The sequence below is a fragment of the Gymnodraco acuticeps genome, unplaced genomic scaffold (assembly GCF_902827175.1).
Source record: "Gymnodraco acuticeps unplaced genomic scaffold, fGymAcu1.1, whole genome shotgun sequence".
In the NCBI taxonomy this organism is placed as follows: Eukaryota; Metazoa; Chordata; class Actinopteri; order Perciformes; family Bathydraconidae; genus Gymnodraco; species Gymnodraco acuticeps.
In genome coordinates, this window is record NW_022990590.1 from 4751439 (window position 1) to 4772720 (window position 21282).

General features: G+C 41.3%; 1 protein-coding gene across 1 annotated transcript in view; it reads left to right on the top strand.

Annotated features, from left to right (window-relative positions):
* LOC117554367 (neurexin-3b-like) overlaps nt 1-17772 on the top strand; it is a 361509-nt gene extending 343737 nt beyond the window's left edge. Inside the window, 10 exon segments of the mRNA XM_034228777.1 lie at nt 5577-5664; nt 16044-16126; nt 16128-16397; nt 16400-16498; nt 16500-16650; nt 16653-16735; nt 16738-16842; nt 16844-16911; nt 16913-16949; nt 16952-17772. Coding sequence (XP_034084668.1) covers nt 5577-5664; nt 16044-16126; nt 16128-16397; nt 16400-16498; nt 16500-16650; nt 16653-16735; nt 16738-16842; nt 16844-16911; nt 16913-16949; nt 16952-17023 — 1056 coding nt within the window. The 3' untranslated portion in view covers nt 17024-17772.
* The last annotated feature ends 3510 nt before the right edge of the window (nt 17773-21282 follow it).

Consider the following 21282-nt stretch of genomic DNA (forward strand, 5'->3'; position numbering starts at 1 on the left):
GGGCTGTATTGAGTATTAGATTTGATTTGTTCCTGGAAGAAATCTGTCTGCAGCAGCCTTGTACAATCCTTTCGAGGTAAGCTCTTCTTTTTTTTAAAGAAATTACCTTTTTGTGGGTTTAATTCCTGAGCAATAGAGAAAATGTCAAAACATAAGAATTGTGTTTGTTTATTTTACTGTTATACAATTTCATTTATTTCTCAGTTTACCCAATTCTAATATATATTGGTTGTAAAATAAAAGAAATATTTATATATACATTTTCTTTTTAAAAGAAGAAGAGGGATTGAAGTGATGAAAAGAAAAACAATTGAAGCGAAAAAAGTACTCGCTCAGAATACATATTGTATGGGAGTGTTGTTTAAAGATAGACTTGAAAACATAATACTTTAAAAATAAAACTCACTTTAATTAACATTTGACTTGAATAGCCAAAGCAGTCCTTCCACACAACTTGCCTTTGTAATATAAAATAAAGAATCATTGCTGATCGGTGGTCTTTTTTGGTAAAGTGTTGGTTTCCCAAGCTTCCACTTTATTGTTAATCAATCCTGCAGCCTCTTTGTTCATTCTGAGGTCAGGCCTGACTGGTGATGGAGCGTGCATCCATTCAGCAGCTGAGGTAATTGCAGCTCCGCTTGTTAATGCTATCTGCATTGCTGCCGGCTGATTCACGGCCCAGAAGCTTTGTCGAAACAGAAGCACCCAGCATCTTTGCGCCTTCTCTGCTTTGTCAGTGTCTTCGCCATCACTTGTGAAACTAAAAGCTGTGTGTTCTGAGACCGCTCTCCCACGAAGGCTGTCTATCCCCATCGACCGCCGGCGTGCACCTTTTAGTTGATGTGCTGAAGTGGTCAGAGGTAAAGGCTGTTTTAATGAAGTCTGCCTATTGATTTTGGCCGTGGCGTTTGCTTGTGGCGTTAGGAATTTGCGCGTCACTCGAAGGCAGGGTAATCGGGATAATCAGGCACGACGCACATAGCCTCTGAGTTTTTATGTTCTGGAATTATCCCGTATTATAGACACAGGAAGTAGAAGGCATGTGTATATTAGAGCTTCCCACACACACACACAGAACAACTGCCTGTAAATCCCGCCACCCACTCTCTTAAAAATGACGTTTGTTGAGAATAATTACAGCGAAAATGAAATCACTTTGCTGCCAAAATATATCCCACTCTATGTTATGGAGATTTAAAGAGAGAATTGGATTTCCCCAGCTGTGAAATCAGTTTGTGTTGTCCCGCTGGCCAACCGCATCATTTTGCTATACCCCGCTGTAGGCTCCCATCGTCGCTGCACACTTATGCGTCTTTTCCGCTCCATGAGCACCCTTTGCATTTACAGCATCATGCTATACGTTATCATAGACGTCTCCGGTGGACTGGGAGAAGATTGTGAGCTTCATTGGTTAAGCATTAGCACCGAACGCGGGAAAAATAGCACCCTAATCCCTTGATCAGCAGTGTGAACTGTTGTGACACTTAGAGATATATCGTGTGTTTATGAAAATGGATCAGCCGCTTATCTAGTGGATCTACAAATGTCTAACTTGGCACTTCAAAAGCCCTCTTGAATTTATTCGAGTGGTATCGTAGTCGTTTTGATTAGAGGGTCTCTTACTACGATGGTTTGGTCAAATGCAAGGTGAACACATTGACTCTTGAGTGTGTCCTTTCTGCCAATGAAATGTCACCTTTACAATACATCAGTCCCTCTCTTATCTGCGAATTGGCTTGACGATGAAGTCCATAAGGATTGTCCAGCTGCAGCAGGGCTTTGGCCAGACAAGTCAAGAGAGCGGAGAGATTATCAATAGTTTCCGGGAGGCTTAGCTCTGGGTTAAAAGCCGTGCCATTTGACATCACATTGATTGGCCATCCTAATCAACACCTTCTTCAACAGTCATGTCAGTCATTGTAGAAATGTTACATGGAACTAGTCCCATTTGTCTGCTAAGTCTTTCCAAAATTTTCCATTTCATCTCTCAACTCAATGATAGTTGAATAATATTGCGTGATCACCATTACCTCCATGGCCTATCAGACACTGGTCTAATATCAACTCTGTTTTCCCCATAATACACTGATTCCAGGGGGAAGTGTACCCCAGGGGGTAATACTGCAAATTGTCAGGGGCTACACTCGGAGACTGTAACTAAACTAATTTGATGGGGAAATAACGATAATATTTTTTCAAATATATTAAATGTTTTAGACTTAAATTCAATATTCCTTCTGCAAATATCTTATTATGAATATGTATTTGTCAATTTCTCTAAATCCTAATTTCTCTTATTGTTTTTATACAGTATATGCACCATTATGTGTGAACGTACTTGCACTAAAACTGATTCTGATACATAAACGTATGTAAATGTTCATAGCACAAGTTGAGTGTGTAGTTCAGGTACTGCAGGTATTTTCATGAATTTCCACATATACTCCAATAATAATAATAAATAATACATTTAATGTATATAGCGCTTCTCATCTGCCCAGACAAATCTCGCAGCGCTTCACAACAAAGGACACTGATACAATTTGAGAGATTAAACAAATAATAATAATTATTATTATTTAAAATTAAAAATTAAATTAAAATAAAAGTCGGAGATAGCAATAGAAATGGCAATACTCCAGGTGTACCATGCTCAAAGTGTATTGGAAGGCCTGCCGAAAGAAGAGGGTCTTAAGGCCAATGTTGTTTACCAAAACATTTGTGGCTGTTTTTAAGCCTTTATTATGAGGTACAGACTGCAGGAAATGACAAACAGAAAGATGCCACAAGGGTCCCTGGCCAGTTTTAACCAGGGGTGACTGCGGTAGAGGAGCCTTAAAAAATATGAATATAAAATGACATCTATTTTAAATGTAAAAGAACCCTTCTGTGTGATGATAAAGGGACACTTCAGCTAAATTGATGGTTCTGAGGTGGTTCTTCAGAAAAAGAACCTTGGGAGCCACCGCTCTAATAAATGTGTTTTTAATGAAATCATGCTGCTTATATATCTCCTGCAGTCTGACAGTCAAAGTGAAGTCTGTCTCATGTAAAGCCTTTCTGCTCACACGGTGGGATGTGCTGCATGGATACTATATGCAGCATTTAGGGAGTCTGATGATCATAGCAGTTTTTTCTTCATCCGGGGAACACCGTATATAATATGAATGAATGCAAATGTCTACAGAATTAAGTGACATGAGAAGAGTCTACAACTTAAATATCTCATTAGAGAATGTTATGGTTTATTCAACAGATTTTATTTTCTTTATGCATGAGAAATGGTAGACATTACAAATGTATTACGGTGCTCTTAAGAAGATGTCTTTATATCTCTCTCTGTATTGCCATGTGTTGCTGCAGCCTTCATCAATCATGCAGAAACTACATGAGTCCAGATTTCTCTAATCCCTTACAGACACCCAGTTCCTTGTTAACATAATGTGTAGAAATTCACTTCCTTGGAGAAAAGTAACCTTGTTATATATGTGCATAAAAACATCATTCAGATTTGACCCGTGTTTGACTCGACATATTGGAAGTTTTGTTCAAATTGCCTTAACAACAGTTACAAACAAATGTCCTTAGATTCGAATAAATAAAATCCGATTTGATTCTATTAGATAAAATACTTTGTTTATTACAAAGTGAAAATGTTTTAGTCACAGCAGCAAAAAACGAAATGAAGAAAATATACATATTAATAATATAACGATATATATCTATAGAGCACACGTAGAAATACACAATATAAAAGTATACAGAATAATTTAAAAAAACGTAATATCCTAACCTATTACCAAATGAACTATAAACATCGGATAGATTAAACTCTGAATTGTATTTAGACAGGACAATACTGCTAGTTTTCAGTGTTACAAAGTGATGTCACTATGTTACAGAAGTAAATAAAGGAGTCGAATGGAGGCAATGTGTGTGGAAAAGAAACTCCCTCTGGAGGGAACTTGGGGATCTGAGCCTTTGTAGACCATTTACATGCACTAAACCTATATAACACACTACAAGGAAGAGCATCAAATGGCGCCTTTAAATTGACATAATGAAGTGCGTGTCTGCAGGTTGTATTTACCAAATAAGCAAGCTAGCTAGAATGATAATAACAGATTGTCTATTCAGCTAAATGTCACATTTAAAACATGTAGATTGGTGTGCAAGACTCTGCTATGCCGCTGCATCCAAGGCAATGGAAATGAGAGAGGCTGCCGGCATCAGCTGCAGAGAGACGCTGCATGAATGGGCCGGAGAAAGGCAGTGCTTTCAGCTGATGCTCGGCTGAAATTGCTGGAACAAACTTTGAAGTGCTGCTTTTTCATCTCTTCTCTGTCTGTGTCCCTGCCTCCCACATCTGCCGCTATCATAATAACAAGCAATAACCCTCTTTCAGCGATAACCAAGACTTTTACGCCTCTAATGTTGCTTCAATAAATAGTCATGTTTACCAAGGGGCCATATTTTACAGCACTTTAGTCTAGAGCCTCCCCTGCTTCGTTTCCTTCCTCCTCGTGTTGGAGTACAGTACATCATGTGGTGCATTATGCATACAAGCAACACACATGCATTAGCGCATGATCAAATGTAGTGATACAGAAAATGGCACAGTCCATCACACATCACAGCACGCATTAGGAATGTGAACTTTCTCACTGGGGTTTGGGTATAAGTGTGTGTGTGTGTGTGTGTGTGTGTGTGTGTGTGTGTGTGTGTGTGTGTGTGTGTGTGTGTGTGTGTGTGTGTGTGTGTGTGTGTGTGTGTGTGTGTGTGTGTGTGTGTGTGTGTGTGTGTGTGTGTGTGTGTGTGTGTGTGTGTGTGTGTGTGTGTGTGTGTGTGTGTGTGTGTGTGTGTGTGGTTGAAAGCAGCAGCTCAAGCATGGGGGCGCGTTTCATTAGTCTGTCAAACTCAATGATATTTAGAGCCCCTCGGCCAGGCCTGGAAAACTCAATCAGCGCTCTGATTTCATAACCCTGCTTGGTGACAGGGCTTATTTTATCACCCCGCTGATTCATTCTAATAAACGCTGGCTGCCCAGCGCACCACAGCTGAAATACTACCCCTCCCCACCCCCCTCTGTCCTCCATGGGTCGACCCGAAAAGACGGGGGGGGAAAGGGAGGGGGGCGGGATAAATCAGAATTGTGGGAACTGGAGTGTGCAGATAATCCATCGGCTGGTCCGGGGTGTAGCTAGCAAAGCCATCCGCCCTCTCCCTCCCTCCTGCTGCACCCTTTAGCACAAATCAGAAGCCGGGACATTGTTGATCTGCGAGGGCCTGCTGGGGCCATTGATTGTGGACGACAGAGGAGGAGAGGGCCGATAAATAATCCGGGGCAGAGTGCGGAGGGTGAAGGAAAACAATTATCTGCGGAGGTGGAAAGCACATAAAGTGAAGAATGATAAACACTGTGAAATATGATTGACTCCAAGTGATATATGGAAGCCGAAGGACAGGCGAGAGGTCTGTGTGTGCAGAGATATCCTTGGCTGTGTGAAATGAGGACTCAGTGTGCTGCCCCAGAGGCCTAACCACGTTTCCCTGTGCATGTGTGTCTTCCTCCACAGACGACTGATGACATTGTCTCGTCGGCGGAGTGCTCCAGCGACGACGAGGACCTGGAGGAGTGCGACTCCGGACATGCAGGTGGGATGGGTGTGTCAACTTGTGCTTGCTCTCAACCTGGTCTATTTCTCCTTATCTTTCTTTGATTTGCTATCCGAGGAGCTTCTCCTCTGAGCATCATGTCCCATGGGAGCTTCAAGTGTAACTTTGAAAAAAAAAAAAAAAGCCCTCCGAAAAGTAGCCACTGTGAGAAATATACACTAGTGTGAGGGGTTCTCAGTGTATATCCAAAGTTTAAAGAACTCTTTGGAGATGGATGAAAGCAGTAAAGAACTCCTATATCCTTAGCATGCTCTCTGTAGGGAGTTACCTGTAAAGCTTACATCTATAGTCAGTAGTCAAAGCTCACACCTTCCATCTCTGGAACAAGTTACACTTAGCTATGGGGCACTGGTTGCAGACATGAAGAAGCGTTGATACTAATTTTGTGTTCTCAGCATTCGGTGGAGAGCAAAACTTTACTCAACAAAGTACGAAATTAGTATCAAGCGTCATGTCGCCCGCACTGATGCTTCAAAATGTATCTGTCTGGTTGATTGACTGGTTGATTTCCTCTTGCTGTGCGTGTGTGTGCGTCTCTCTTGACAGAGGATACATTTTGAGATTCTTTCGAGAACAAAGATGCTTTCAGCATAGATACTGTGATATGTAGCAGACTAACTGCAACAGAGCCTCTTCCTACCTTTTCCTTCCTCCTCCTTCTTCTTCTACTTCTTCTTTTACTCGTTTGTACCTCTGTTTCCTTCGTCGGAGGCTTGCCTTACCTGAAACATTCTAATAGAGAACAGATATCCTCGAATTTCTGTGCGCATCGTCTCTCTTCCCCTCCTCCCTTCACACACACACACACACACACACAGATCACTTTGTAACTGCATCAAAGTGATAAACTCAGTGGATTTTGAATATAAAATCACAGCTAGAATTTAAACAGTAGATTTTAAAAAGGTGGTTATTTTTGAGGAAACTTGGGTTTGGTTGACTTTTAAACAACAGCTGTCAATCACATGTGTGCCCAGGGGTGTCTGGCACATATACTTATAGTACGAAGAGAGCCAGGAGAGTGAGCACTATTAAAACTGGCTCAGTATGTGAAAAGCGTCTCCCCGTAGGCGCTCTGGAAATCATTAACAGCTCCAGCTATTTGATTGCTTCACTGTCCTTCAAAACGCCATCACAGTGGACTAATTGATGCCACGTTAATCTCCCTAAATACGGCTCATCCCAGCACCGAGCCCCTGTCCGCTTTTCACTGCTACTAATAATAATAAGTCTAAATTGAAACAATGCGTTGCCCTTTCGCTTTGTTATCTCTGCTCGGAGAACATTACAGATAATCGCCCGTTTATTTGTCTTTCTCGGAAATTAGGTTTTTTCCCGCTTACTTTTGCAGATAAGTCATTTTGCCTTTTTTCTTCCAATCTGTGGGAGAAACTCATTTACTTTGAAGCCTTATCACGCCATTTGTTTCCTTGAAATGATGACCACATTTAGGTCCTTCGCGCTCGTGGCTTTTAATGTGAGGAGAAAGCCATTTTCTCCGCGTCTCCGTGCAAGAATTGAGGTCCTTTATCTCCAAGCATGAGTTGCTCTCTTAAATCAGAGATTAACTGAAATTGAATGGACACATTTCTGCAGCTCATGTGCTTTTGTTTTTCATTTTCATTAGACTATAAAAAAAATCCCAAACCCAAGTATTCTCAAAAGTGGAAGTGCAACAAAGCGTAATGTAAGTTCACTAGAGAGAACATGGTACCCTCCCCTCATATAGTGGCAACATATGTAGTCATAAACACTCATACATACTGTACATTTCACCATGTGGACACAGAAATTCATATCCTCATTCCTTGCCCTGCTTTCAGTCGTATGAACAGTTGCATGACTTGTTTGTTTCTTTTTCCGTTGCATTTTGGTTTGGATTTTCTCCTGTGATGCACATGTGAACATCTCCTCTGTATCGATTCGGACCCAGCTGTTGGGTTGCTTCGCTTTATTTTTGGTTGTTTTTCTTTTGGGGGGGCGGGTCGAGTGGGGTGATTTTTATTTTTTATTTTCTTGTGGTCGTTTGTTTTTATTTCTTTGGTGTCCTCCTCATCATCCGTCGTCCATCCTCCAAGCAAGGATAAAGCCCCTCCTCCCGTTTTTGCCTCATCTTGTGCCGCATGAACTTTTGGTGGTTGGAAAATTGCAAAGTTCTCCTCATCAAGTTTGTGTTGTTTATCATTTTTTTCGTGCCACATGGCTTCTAGAGAAACATCCCCCCCCCCCCCCCCATTTTCGATACAACATAGGGAAATGAACGGCAACAAAATCTTTTCTTGCCATCATCCTTTTTTTGGCCTTGTGCAGGCAACCCCATTCTGTCTCAAGAAAGTTGTGTGTGAAAGAATGACTCCCTGTCTCCCCCTTCCGAGCGCTAACCCCTCCCCTCTCCATCCCCGACTCACCCCTACCCCCCCCCCTCCTCACTCTTTCTTTTAGCCTTTCTGCATATACATGTCTGTTTGAATGCAGATGGCATAAAAAGACTTTTATTGCCACAAAGTATATCTGTTTTTCTATTCTATCTGTTGCTCCAAGTAGAAGGCATTTGTGGCATGCACACTGTACTGGACTGTACCGTAGCTCTAGACTAACTAATAATCCTCTCCCCCAAAACTCCCCTGGCTTCTGCATGGATATGATTGGCATCCATTTTGTGTACTGCTCCCTCTCCACCCATAAGTGTCAGGCTAACCCCCCCAGCTGGCTTCTACTACATGTCGGTGTGTTCGGGGCCACAGTGGGGGTCCCGCGCCCCCGCCGTGGCCCCGTTCAGCTCCTGTGTTTGTGCCTGCTGTGTGTCAGAGCTCCGTCTGCCAGCCTGTCTGTGTCTGTTGTCTGTGGTCGTCTCGTGTTGTCTGTGTTATTAAAAGAAACTGTTAAACCTTTCCTTCTCCCCTTTTATCCCACACGAGTTCCACAAGAGGGCAAATAAGCAGTGTGCCGTGAGAGTCCTCTGAATAGCAAACATCAACATCACTTTAAGTCCAGCTCATGATAAAAGTACTCCCACTGATGGAAAATATGTTCAGTTGCATTCAGAAACTGCAAGATAGCAATGTATGATTTGATTTCACAGTGATTACCAGTGTTGCAGCTTCTCATTACCGTGTAATCGGAGCAATTTCTGTGATTAATATGTAATTATCTTTTATTAATTGATGCAAATTATTTTTTGAAGTGCAAAATCGAAATCTTTGATTTGTACATACCGTCCCTACAAGTTGCTTTAAATCCTTTAATCCATAGTGTTAGTCAGATCAGATTATACATTTAAATTAGAATAATATAAAAAAGCCTAACTTGTACTTAAAATAAGTAATGCTAAAAATGGACAAATGCAGAGCAGACATTATATACAATAATTGTTATCAGAAAAAACATGGATGTTATAAACAGCATTAATAATGGCTTTGCTCCATCATCCCTTGTGGACTAGTCCTGGAACATATCAATGGAATGGAGCCATCATCGGTAACACCGGTTTGTCCAGGTACAGCAATTCAATATGTCGGCCACGAGAAAGGTACATCGCACTGTGCCATTTCCGGTTCTATTTAATAACAATTGAAAAGATGGGTTGTTCTCAAATTACACAAAAGACTAGTTTCTTGGCTGCCATCCTCTACGTTTAAGGTTAGGTTGATTCAATACAACAAAAAGCCATTTGGTTAAAGCTGCTCTAAAAAAAAATTGGATAATATGGGATCAAATGACTGAGCATAAAATGAAAGCTGACAAAATAAGAGAATTCTCCCCCAACTCCACAGTTTAGCTGTTTTAAGCGTTTTAGGCTCTTTCAGTTCATTCTTTTGGTTTCATGGCCGGCAACTTTAGCCTAGTTTTCAACAAAGGTGTTTTCAACAATTTGTTGCACTGGGCTTAAAATGCCCCAAGATCGTCATCATAGTGAAAGAAAATCTATGTTGACTGTTGGAAGACAGACTCCTGTAGATGCACAGCCTCCACTCTGTGACTTTTTGCTGCACTATAATAATGTTGCTACAGAGTGTAGATATACAGGTAGGTGTTTCAAATCTGTTTGATTTAACACAACATAGTCATTCCTCTAGAGTAGACAGCCTCCAATAAGTCTCTGCAAACAGGGTAACTGTGGCACTCCCTGTGGCAGTCAATGGATTGTTTAAAGATTGTGTGTTTAATAAAAGGGCCGTGAATGGTCCTGCATGCGCCATTACCCTATCAGCCTTTGATGAAGTGGAGCACAGGTCAAACAGGTCTAACATCGTATACATCTCTCTTCATCTCTTTGGCCTTGGTAAAGTTGCCAGTCTGTGGCTCAAATTGATGTTGAACTGCATGTTGTGAGATGTATTCATTGCAGTATATTAAGAGCCCCGACACGTGCGGAGGTACAGAATAAAGTATGATAGGGATGGATCACTGAGCTTCCTCGTTGGCGTCAGCTATGGCTTTCATCAAGCCCCTTCTGGCTATCTGTCACTTCAACACAGGCCTCAGATCAGTTTAAAGGTTATTCAGCTGACACATGTCCACCGAGTGCAGAGGTGCAGCCTAACGGCTGTACAGCAAATCGACCGTCTGACAGGGGCAGTCGCCACGCCGGCTGGAGACGCCAATTTAATCCGCCAGACTGCGCCCAGCTCCATGAAGACAGAGTAAGAGCTATCTGCCATGCACCGTGGCTCCTGTATCCTTACAGGGCAGACCTCTCTGCTGGCTGGAGGTGTAAATGGAACACTTTTAGAATGGAAATGAATTGTCCATCAGTGGGAAATAGGACCTCTCTTAGCCGGGGTGTGCATTGGCAAGATAAAGTAATTATCAGGGTAAAGTGCACAGCTTCTTAAGATACATGTTGCTCTGCCTTTGCACAGGGCACCAACATAATCCCTGGCATATCCCTACAAATGTGTCCACACTGAGAATCTGTGTTTTGCTGGCTCACTGATAATCACCTCCCTACCTGTGTTGGTGGAGACGAATGAATCTGCTACAGCAGGTGTCTGTGCACAATGCGCGCAGCCACAATGACTTTTCAGGGCCCAAAACCACTGACTCACCCACAATTTGCAGCGTTGAAATCCCATTGACTCAGTTCATCCATGGCTGGTGCTGGTGCACCGGCTTTCCTCCTTTATGGTGTAGCGTAGTGAAATCCCTGACACACCGTTGGGATTCATCTCCATTCGGAAGCCTCAGCAAACGCTGGATGGACACGGGGATCAGGCCAGGAGAGAGAAGAGAGAGGGAAGAGAGAGAAAGTGCTGAGATTTCTGCATCTGTAGCTTTCAAGCTGCTTGGCTAGTCATTCAATCAGCCGCCTAAATAACTACATTTACTTAATTCCTCTTCAAAAGCGAGCTTGCAGCAGATAGTCTTTTTTAGAATGATGAAAAGTAGAATGCATGGAATTCAGTTTGTTTTTAATGCTCTCGTTTCTGTGGTTTAAAAAGATCAGGTTGTCTCATTGATTCGAAGGCTATTCAGTGAGCATTAGCGCATAAGCGACATTTATTAATCTAAAGTCCTGACTTATTTTGCATGAAAACTGAGAATTCAGCTGTAGATCTAGCGGAGAGGGGGAATTATTTGCAAGGGAGGCAGAGGCTTAGAATAAAATCCCATCCATCTTGATGAGTGCGGGAAACAAACACACTCTGGTTAAGCAAACCCATTAGAAAGCACAGTGTTTGTCTGCTTCAGACAGGCAGCAAGATGTGCAACGCTTGTGCAAGAGCTTACACAGGATTAAAGTGTTTACCAAAACATCAAGGTCCTCTGCACTGACTTGACTGGAGACCCTCGACTGCAGCGGTTCCCCTCCCAAACAAGTGTTTTGTTGATATAGCGCAAAGCTAACAGTTGCCGAAAGCTGTTAGCTGAGAATGCAGCTAAAGGATGCAAACAAGGCCACGACAGCAAGGGCAGAGTTGGATAAATAAAGCCTTGGATGAAATCACTTACTGTGTGCTGTTATTGTTTATTTAACAAGGCGGGGAGTTTGCCTCTGCCAGTAGAATGATATCACAGCTGTGTGACGCGCTACATTCCTACAGTAGAGAGCCGAGTAAGAGCATTTAAGACGTCAGGATTGGTAATAAATAATCAATACAGTGTGTATTATTATTATTATTATAAACCTAGTTATGCGTAATAGATGAGGTAACCAGTTTGCAGAAGACTAACAAAAAACTTGAAAGCTGAAGAAAAAAAGAGCCTCACATCTATTTGAAGTCACCAAAGGTACTTAATAACAACTGTATTGTTACAAAATAAAGCAAATAATAGTAATTGAATAATAATAGTTTAATAATAATAATAAAAACTCCCCATCCTGAGCCCTCTTGTGGAACTCCATTTCCAACATGTGTATCTGTCGAACGAAGGCTGTTGGTTATGCACATAACAAAAAGCATCCAAACACTGAGTCTAAAATGAGCGAATGCAGTGCGCCTAAAAGCCACATAATGTTGGTTATTCATCAACCATGATGAACCCTTCCCCTGCTGATGAATGCTTTCTTTGCCTGACGACATATCCCACAGCCCTTTGGTGGCAGTGACCTCTAACTGACCCCCTTCTTAAGCCCCTCCCCCCCACCTGTCCCATGGCTTGCTGTATTGTTATTGTATATTACTCTCCCTAAATGCAACTTACTTAAGCATGCATTAACCCAACTTCTTATAGTGGAACTCAAATCCAAAATAAAAACCATGTCTGATTGACCTCTCTTTCTCTGACGTACATCCAGATTGCACGCCCTGTCCCGTGTTTTAAAAAATACTAACAAGAGAAATGTATAAGTAACTAATAATAAAGTATTTTATTATTAGTTAAGCGAAGGCGGTGACACTTTGCCTATAAACTGTCCCCCCTCCTCTTTGTCTGCCTCAGTGTGTGCTTTCTGGTTGTTCATCTTTGATAGTGTGATAAATTTAATGCCTTTCTTTCTTGCTTGCCAATCTCTTTTATTTTGTCTTTTTGTACATATATGTTCAAAAACACATATATGTGTATCTATGTTTCTTTTTCTGAAAATGTTCACATTTTTAATATTTGCTAAGAGTTACCAATGTAATGATGATTTCCTCCCTAATTAGAATGATGCTTCCTCTTTTCTCTATGAATTATTACTATTTTGTAAACAGGAGGTTTATTTGAAAGATTTGGCGTCAAAAGGACACGGCTGCATTGGGTTTCCAAATTCACATCCTCCATAGAGAAACGAGAGAAGATACCTTCCAAAGTACACCCTCACCACTATCTGTGAAAAGTGTTCCAAACTGTTTTTTATGCTGATTTCTAATATTTCCTGTTATATGATAGCTACTTTTTGATTGCAATTTGGATTTAAATAGTGGATTACTTTTGTGCATGGCAAAGAAGTTGCAGCTTAGGGTTTGTAAAACTGTCAGTGCTGAGAGTGCTGTTCTCTTTTGTAGATGGGCATGTATATGCTCATTGTCTGTATATCCCCATCCCTTCCTTACAGCCAAAAGCTCTAATGCCGCCCGACCGCTTCGTGCCGCCTTTACATGGACATGGCAACTGATGTACACGTTCACCCCCATCTATGTCATTTCCTTCCTAGTATGTTCATAGGTCCCACCCCCCCCACCCCCCCCCCCCCCCCCCCCCCCCCCCCCCCCCCCGTCACAACTCCCTCCTCCCGATCCCTTTACGTAGAGATTCTAAGATATGTACAGTCATCCATTTGTGTTCATTAATGAAGTTCAAAGTCGAGCAAAAAAAAGAAAAAAGAGTCATCTAATCCGGCTGTAGATATTTACGAAGAGACTTATATATCAAAGCAAGAATTATAGTTATACAGTTTTCTTTTTATACAAAAATGTAATGATTATCAAAAAAAAAAGATATCCTGAACAGAATGGTGAAGATTATTTTTCATGTCATGATGTGTGGATGTATGTGTTGTTGCCTCCCTGTCTAAAAAGAGAAATATATACTACTTAATCAGAAACTGCTAAAAGAGAAACTAACCTAACTTGTCCAAAGGCATTCTTACACAACTTTCTTTTGTAAACATTTTTTCTTCCTGCCAAAATCATGCGGGCAATTTGTTGATGTAAGTTGAAAAAACTGATGGTATGCTTTCTTCCTTTGAAAATGTTTTTTTTTCTTTTTTGGTAGGCTTTATGATTTTCCGAGCTGACTTTGTTTGTACCTGTTGTTTCTACGTACTTATTACTAATCCCTTTCTGGATAGCTCTATCTGTGGCTTTACTTTGTGAATGTTTTTTTACAATGTTTGCTCTAACTCTAAACTCTGTTTGCAATGCCTTAATTATTATTTGAATTTTCCTTCATTTCTTGTGTTCTTTTTCTTTTATCGTTCCTAAAGGTTTGCATCTCTTTATAGTGCCCTGTTTGTGAGCCGTTGCAATGTACAAACAAGCCACTTTGGCAAGAGGATAAGCAGCTTCAATAGACATCTGAATGTTTCAAAGTCTTTGTAGTCGCCCAACAATAGGCTTAACCAATAAAGCGTGTGGTATCTAGCATTCCCAAATTGATTTATTTGAATGTGGGAATGTTTTTTAAGCACATAATATCAGTACTAAATGGTAAACACAGTCGGTTACAAGCCAGATTTTCTCACTAAAGAGTACATATTAGCAAACATTCAGGTGTGATTGAACTGCCCCGGTGACTTTGTGCCATCGTGGTAACTGTAGGGGTCAAAAGGCAAGAGGCTAGGGCAAACAGGGGAGCCCACTAAATGCTGTACCTGCTATTCTTTATGACATGTGACTGGGGACTTTTCGCTGGGACAGTTTGCTTCTGTAGATCAGTGTGGGACCCTCCAACCCTATCTCCTGGAATCTCGAATTTCGTTTTTTCTTTTGGTCAAGCTTTCAGACACTTTGGTGTTCTGCATTAAAACTACACAAAATCCAACCAAGCTACGTACTTAGTTCGAGCAGAAGATCTTGGTTTGGCTTAAACTAATATAAAAGTGTAATTAAGCCAACATCAAGTTTTGTTTTTCACATCAAACGCAAACACAGGCCTCATGAGGGGTGTACTATGAAGCCAGGTGAATGGGTTAGAGAGGTATGTTGAGCCTAAAGCCAGAGCTTTCCACACTACGAAGGTGGCTCTCTTAACCTGGCACCAAATGAAGCCCAGCGGTTACAGTAGAGCCTTCTGTATGCATGGCATTGGGCCTACATTTGTTTCTCCGTAGCATGTTTTTATTGCCAAGTACGTTTTTAATTGCTGGTATATTGCAACTAATAAAACGCTGGTTAGCAAATGGCCTAAGGAGGAAAGTCTGGGTTCACAAAGACGGTTGATAACCACCTTTGTCGTACCCGTTACCTCTGAGTAGGGTAGGTTTGTGTTTTTGTCAAGCCAGCAATTCAAGAAACCCTGTCTCTGTTGAACTTCGTAGTATACCCCCCAGGAAGAAATCACGTTGTTTCTTTGACCATCTATCCCACCAAATGTCTGCACTACGTCCACTTGAGCAAACTTGAAAAAAAGGTTTTGTCATAAGTCAAAAACAAACAAAATCCAAGAGAAAATATGTTTCCCTTGAATTAACAATGCAGCCTTGTGTTTGTGTCTTAGACTTAAAAAGCCAGTCACATCTTTCAGAGGCTCATGGCCTTTTTCTCTTTTAGTTTAGTTTTCCAGTTGTTAGTATATGTTCTTGTGCATAAGTCAACGAGGTTAAAAAGTGCATCTTAAGCAGCTTAATAAAACACCTTCAAAAAACAGTTTTTCATTTCAGACTTAGTTAACTGGCTATCGGGTCCACTGACTTGCACTTAAATTGCAAACAAATGCTAATACCCTCTGCTCCTTTTTATCCACAGAGCGCATCTTTCAGTGCTCAGTTTTTGAACGGACTAAAAAGGATTTACACTTGAAGATAAATGAATCACGCCTCTTAAAAACCGCAACTAGTCATTTATGTGGAGAAATATGCAGCATTTTAGCATGCAACTAAATGTAACCCATCATTTGCTATGTTGGCGCAGGCAGCACATGGAACATCTGATAACCATGATTAGTTGATATTGAAGTATAAAGCTGATCTGAGAACATGCAGGATATGTAGGACTTAGTTTGTGGAGTCCATTTATTGTGGCTCACCCCTGTGCATCCCTCAAAGCCTTTTGATGCAATGTATACTTTATTTATGGCTGTTGTTTTCCTTTCAGTTTGGGTCTTGTTTGAGTTTCTTTGTTTTTGCACTGGTACAGTATTTTCCATCTTTCTTTCTTTGTTTATCTTCAGTTTCTTCCCTTTGTTGAGCTTTGCTTTATACGTTCTTTGGTGTTCGGCTGCTTCTTGCTCTGCTGATCGAAGACGTTCTGCCTTCTGACTTGTGTCTGTTTCTCTCTTTCCAGGAGGGGAACTAGTTATCCCCATACTAGTCGAGGACCCCATAGACATCCCTTCTGTATCCACCCGTTCTCCATTCATCCCCCTCCCCCCCAACCCTTCGCCCCGTCCTCATCATTATTGAGACCACCAAAGAATCCTTGGCCATGGCCACTGAGGCGGGGGTACCTTGCTTGTCGGACCGAGGCAGCGATGATTGTGATGATGGTGGTGATGATGATGATGATGATGATGATGATGGCATGGTGATTTCGGGGTTTGGCTCTGGAGAAGCTTTCGACTCTAGCCTGCCCCCGACTGACGATGAAGATTTTACACCACCCTTCTCCCTGGTAACAGATAAGATCTTGACCACATCGGGCCTTATGAAGGCGGCTACAAAGCTCTCGCGCCCAAGTGGGAGGCCAAGGACTTGAGGCCTAGCAAAGCCTCTGAGGCAGGTAGGACTACCCCCACCGCGCCTCTGCCCCGACCTCCGGGGCACGCTGGCGGTCCCCTCGGACACGCCACCCAAGCTGCCCGCCGGGAAAATGAACAACCGCGAGGTAAAACCCCTGCAGCCGGACATTGTCCTGCTGCCCCTGCCCACGTCCTTCGATCTGGACGGCACCAAGCGCGGGGACCCTTCATCACCTCGCCCATGCTGCGCACGGTGCCTGCCGCCTTGCCCACGGTGCCCGGCGTGGTGCGGCGGGTGCCCCGGGGGCCTCAGAGGTGATCCGGGAATCCAGCAGTACCACGGGCATGGTGGTGGGCATTGTCTCAGCAGCCGCCCCTCTGCAATCCTCAATCCTCCTCTACGCCCATGTACAAGTACAGGAACAGGGACGAGGGTTCCTACCAGGTGGACGAGACGCGCAACTACATCAGCACACTCGGCGCAAACCAATGGCGCTGTGGTGAAGGATAAAGCACCAGTGGCAGCGCCAAAGGTAGCGCTGGTAGCAAGAGACCGAAAGACAAGGACAAGGAATATTATGTATAGAACTCAAGTCATTTCCCAACACATAGAAAAATAAACTGTTTGGAACACAGTAATGAACATTTTGACAGTACCATATTGGCAACTGTGATTTAAAAAGGATAAAAATATCTCAAGAACTCAAGGCTTACTGAGTCACTGAAACATTTACAAAAGAACTTTAGCTTATGGAAGCACACTTACTATTGTAAGCTTTACAGAGAGACAATGCAGTGCAACTTCAACGGGACTCAGCGTGGATCTTTTTAAGGAGTCCCTGCTGGAGACATTTGGCAGTGTGAATAACATCGCTCAAACATCCACGCGACCCTAAGTGACTGTCAAGAGGTGTGTGATCCTTGGAGTTCTAACGACCTTGCCCATTGTAACCCTGTAAAATACGATCACTGTCATTTCGGCCATTCTGAGCATGCATGTGAGGTGTATGTGACGTGGTGCTGGCATCTGTGTAAGTGAGGGACCTCAAGAAACTATGATTGTCGGGAAGTTGGAAGTCAAAAAATGATTTCACATTACAAAACGGTTTCATTAAATGTAGCTTTCATGGATGCGATAATGAGCTAAGTATATGTGTAATGAAAGCTGTTTCGTTTCTACTTTTTTGTTTGTTTTTATTTATTCATTTAGTAAGTAATTTATTAATTTATTGAATTTAGGTCCTTTTTTGAAGGATGATGACCAGTCAGGGTTGACTCGGCAGTGCATAGTTACCTACCGCTCTGCAAGATGTGATACAGTAATGTATCTCAATATCCCCCCCCCCCCCCCCCCCCCCCCCCCCCCCCCCCCCCCCCCCCACGTCTCAGCTAAGGATTGGACTGCTACGCATAGCAACCAAATTCTAGATGGTGTTCAAGCGTGTACGAGTGGATCCACCAGGGAAAATGCACATCACACTGATATTTCTCTGAATTTTAAATCTGATAGAATTTTTTCTTTTCTTTAAAGTTTTTTTGTCCAGCTTTCTATACATTTCCTGAAATGTTTGAGATTTGTGGATTTAACTATTGCAATCTTTAAAAAAAAAAAAAAAAAAATCCAGGCTAAAGACTCCAGTGTGAACCAGTGTGATTCTATCTGTTGTCACAGACGACTGTGTCAAAACAGCAAATATGTTTACATATTTTAATACATCATAGCCGTTGTGCTTTGCGGGTCAATATTGTACAGAAAATTCAAGTTTCTGTTGATTTTTTTAAAAGGTTCTCTTGTATAGACAGACCATTTGATTTGATTTCACTGCTGTAGCAACGCGACAAAGAAGTCATTTTATTATTTTTACCCAGGGATGCCTGGAGATAAAAAATGATGTGCACAGAAACATTTGTTTAGGCGGGGAGCAAATGTTGTTAGATTAGACGTCTAGTCTCTCTGGATGGTGTTTCTCTTCAGTCGCATGAATATTTCACCATCAGAAGCTGTCAGTCAAATAGAAAACATCTCCCTCAGATCTTGTATTAGGAACTCCTCCTTATTCTGAACTTGCTTTGATCATGTTATTTATTTTTTTATTGGAAATTTAAAAAACAGAACAAGAGAATAAAGACAGAATATGATGGATTTGGAAATCTATTGCTAGCACCTTACTGACTTACAGGTGTTTCATTTTTGTTTCCTTTTTTTAACTGACGTCAATGTTCTCGTCTGCTCAACTCGTCTTTTTGCATTTGTTTTTCTTCTGTTCATCGTGTAGCTTAATTTCATGTCTCATTTTTAAGAATTTCTCTTCCAGCAATATGTTGTTTTTTATGTCATTATTTATTGCTGAAGGTTTTTGTTCTCATTTTCATGTGAAATCAGTCGGTGTGTATGTTCACTTTGATTTTTTGTGTTGGTACTTGGCTTTTTTCAACCAGTTAATTATTATTGTCTTATGCTCCTTTGACTCCAAACAATTCCCATGAATAAAAAATGTTGTTCCCAAACTCTTTTCGATGTGAGGTTGCTGTCCCTCACTCATCCATGTTGTGGTGTAAATGCAGAAGACCCTGCAAAGAGATGGAGGATAGATACCCATCTACAGCGAATACACCATTTCTCATCCATTTTGCTATCGCTTCAACAACTTTCCTTTCATACCAAAAAGGTGGTGTAATTTCCATTCAAATGAAGTCCAGAGCAGAGCGCCGCAACACTATCATTTACCTTTAGATGATTATGCAAATTCATACAGTGTTCATCGTTGCAACAAGAGAAAAAAAGGACGCCTGCAGAAAACGGTTATTAGAGGGTCGAAAGACTTCACAACAGCAGAGAAATGGCTTTGTGTTTTCTTTAGAGTCAGGCCTTTATGGGAGTGCACAGCCAAATGAGATTCTCCACAACCATATGGCCGCACAAATGGGCCTTCACAGAGCTGGTCATTAACTTGCAATAGCCCATTGATGTAGGATATCAGAGCGGCATGTGTGAGTATATCCAGATCGCACAATGACTACATATTATCTCATTCGTCCTGCCACAGGCAATGAGAACATGAAGGCCAGCAGGGACTTTCTCCACTGAGACTTCTTTATACAGTCGAAGGCAGACCCACATTTCAACATTCATTTGTTTTCTTCATCGGAAATGTGTGGAAATGTGTTCTGTATAAGTCAACACAATAAAAAAGTAAATGTGAAACAAAACAACATTCATTTTAGCGAGCAATGAGATTCAATACACATTTCATCCTGCCGTACGAAGGCAAGGAGCAATGAAACTGAGAAATGCAGCTTTAAAGCGGCTGTGATCAATACTTTTATATTAACAAACTGAAACTTGATTACCGTGTGAAAGGGGTCGACGGTAATGACAAATTTACAAAGAATTATCACCCTCAGTTCCTCTCAGCTCTACAAAGCATTTCAGCTTCTTTCATTTAATTTCAGACACAGCACACAGCTATTTTCCAGGAGAAGAAAGCTCTAAATTCCTCTGTAGCATCAAAGGGCTTACAATTTGCCTCTGTTGCTCCCAAACAATCCGTTTATGCAGGTTGTTAGTAAGCAGTCATGCCTAACAGAAAGACGAGGTATAATGACTTTATTTTACACCTTTTCAATTACTATATCTTTAGTTATGCAACTCTGCCTTTGGATAAGCTACTATTCACAGAATGCAAACAAAGTGGTGTTTCAGCTTTCTTATGCATTTTTTAAGGCCTCTTCACACGTCAGAACCAAGGTTTGGTTTTAATATTGTTTACATTTGATCTGGTTCGTTGTGGTTTCACAATTACCACAATGCCGCCACTCTAAAGAACTAAACATAACGATACCTACCCACACCTGTAATTACTTCAGTGCTTCTTCTCTCTTTATTAGCAATATTTCGTTTTCTGAGAAAAAAAGTGTGCTGTCAATAGGTCATGTGTTGATTAATTAATTCAAACTATTACTGTTTGAATGAATAGAGAAATGTACTGATTTTTGTTGTGTAATGTTTATATCATTTTTGAATAATAACTGACTCTTTTTTAGTTATTGTACCAATTGGCACTTAAACGTTTGGTTTGCACTTTTTCCGACTTTTCCAATGTAATTGGTCCAAAACGTTAAAAACAATTAAACAAAAATGTGAAAGAAACAACAAATGTTATTGACAGTAAAACCAACGAAACCATAGATGTATTTGATTGTGTCCAAGAACCTTTTTCTTTCGTCAGACCAAAGCTTGGCTGTTTGTGACAAGTCTTTATAAACTGCAACTATTCATATTTATATTCAAATCTAATCAACTGTAGTAAAAGCAGAGAATGCAGCTAACAGTTGCTTTGCTAGCTAACATTATCATTAAGCTAGCAGCTATATTTTTCTCGTCCTCGTTGTATTTAGCTACTGCAGTTCATCAATGTTCACATGTTTTCATAGAGAGGCGAAGTTCCGACCCATGGGACCTTATTTCGGAAAAAGTATGTATTGAAGTCAATGGGGAGAGAAAGATTATCTTTCGATCCCGTTTGAATTGTGCCACAAATTACACATATGATGTTTGTCAATCTTAAAAAATCATTTCCATGTCAAAAAAGTCAGTTTGTCGTAAAACTGTTGAAATATAAGACTGAAAAATACGCTACTTAAACATTACACTCGTGTTACTCACCGAAACCTTGTAAAGCCGGTCCCGCTCTTACGGAACCGACTAACTCCCCTTTTGTGTTTGTACAGTTCTCAACATGGCCAGACTTGGAGTGATTTTCACCTCTTTTAATACTTTTCGCTTCATTCAGAAAGAAAGAAGTGAAATGTGCCAACGTGACGGCCATCTTGGTGTTGGTGACG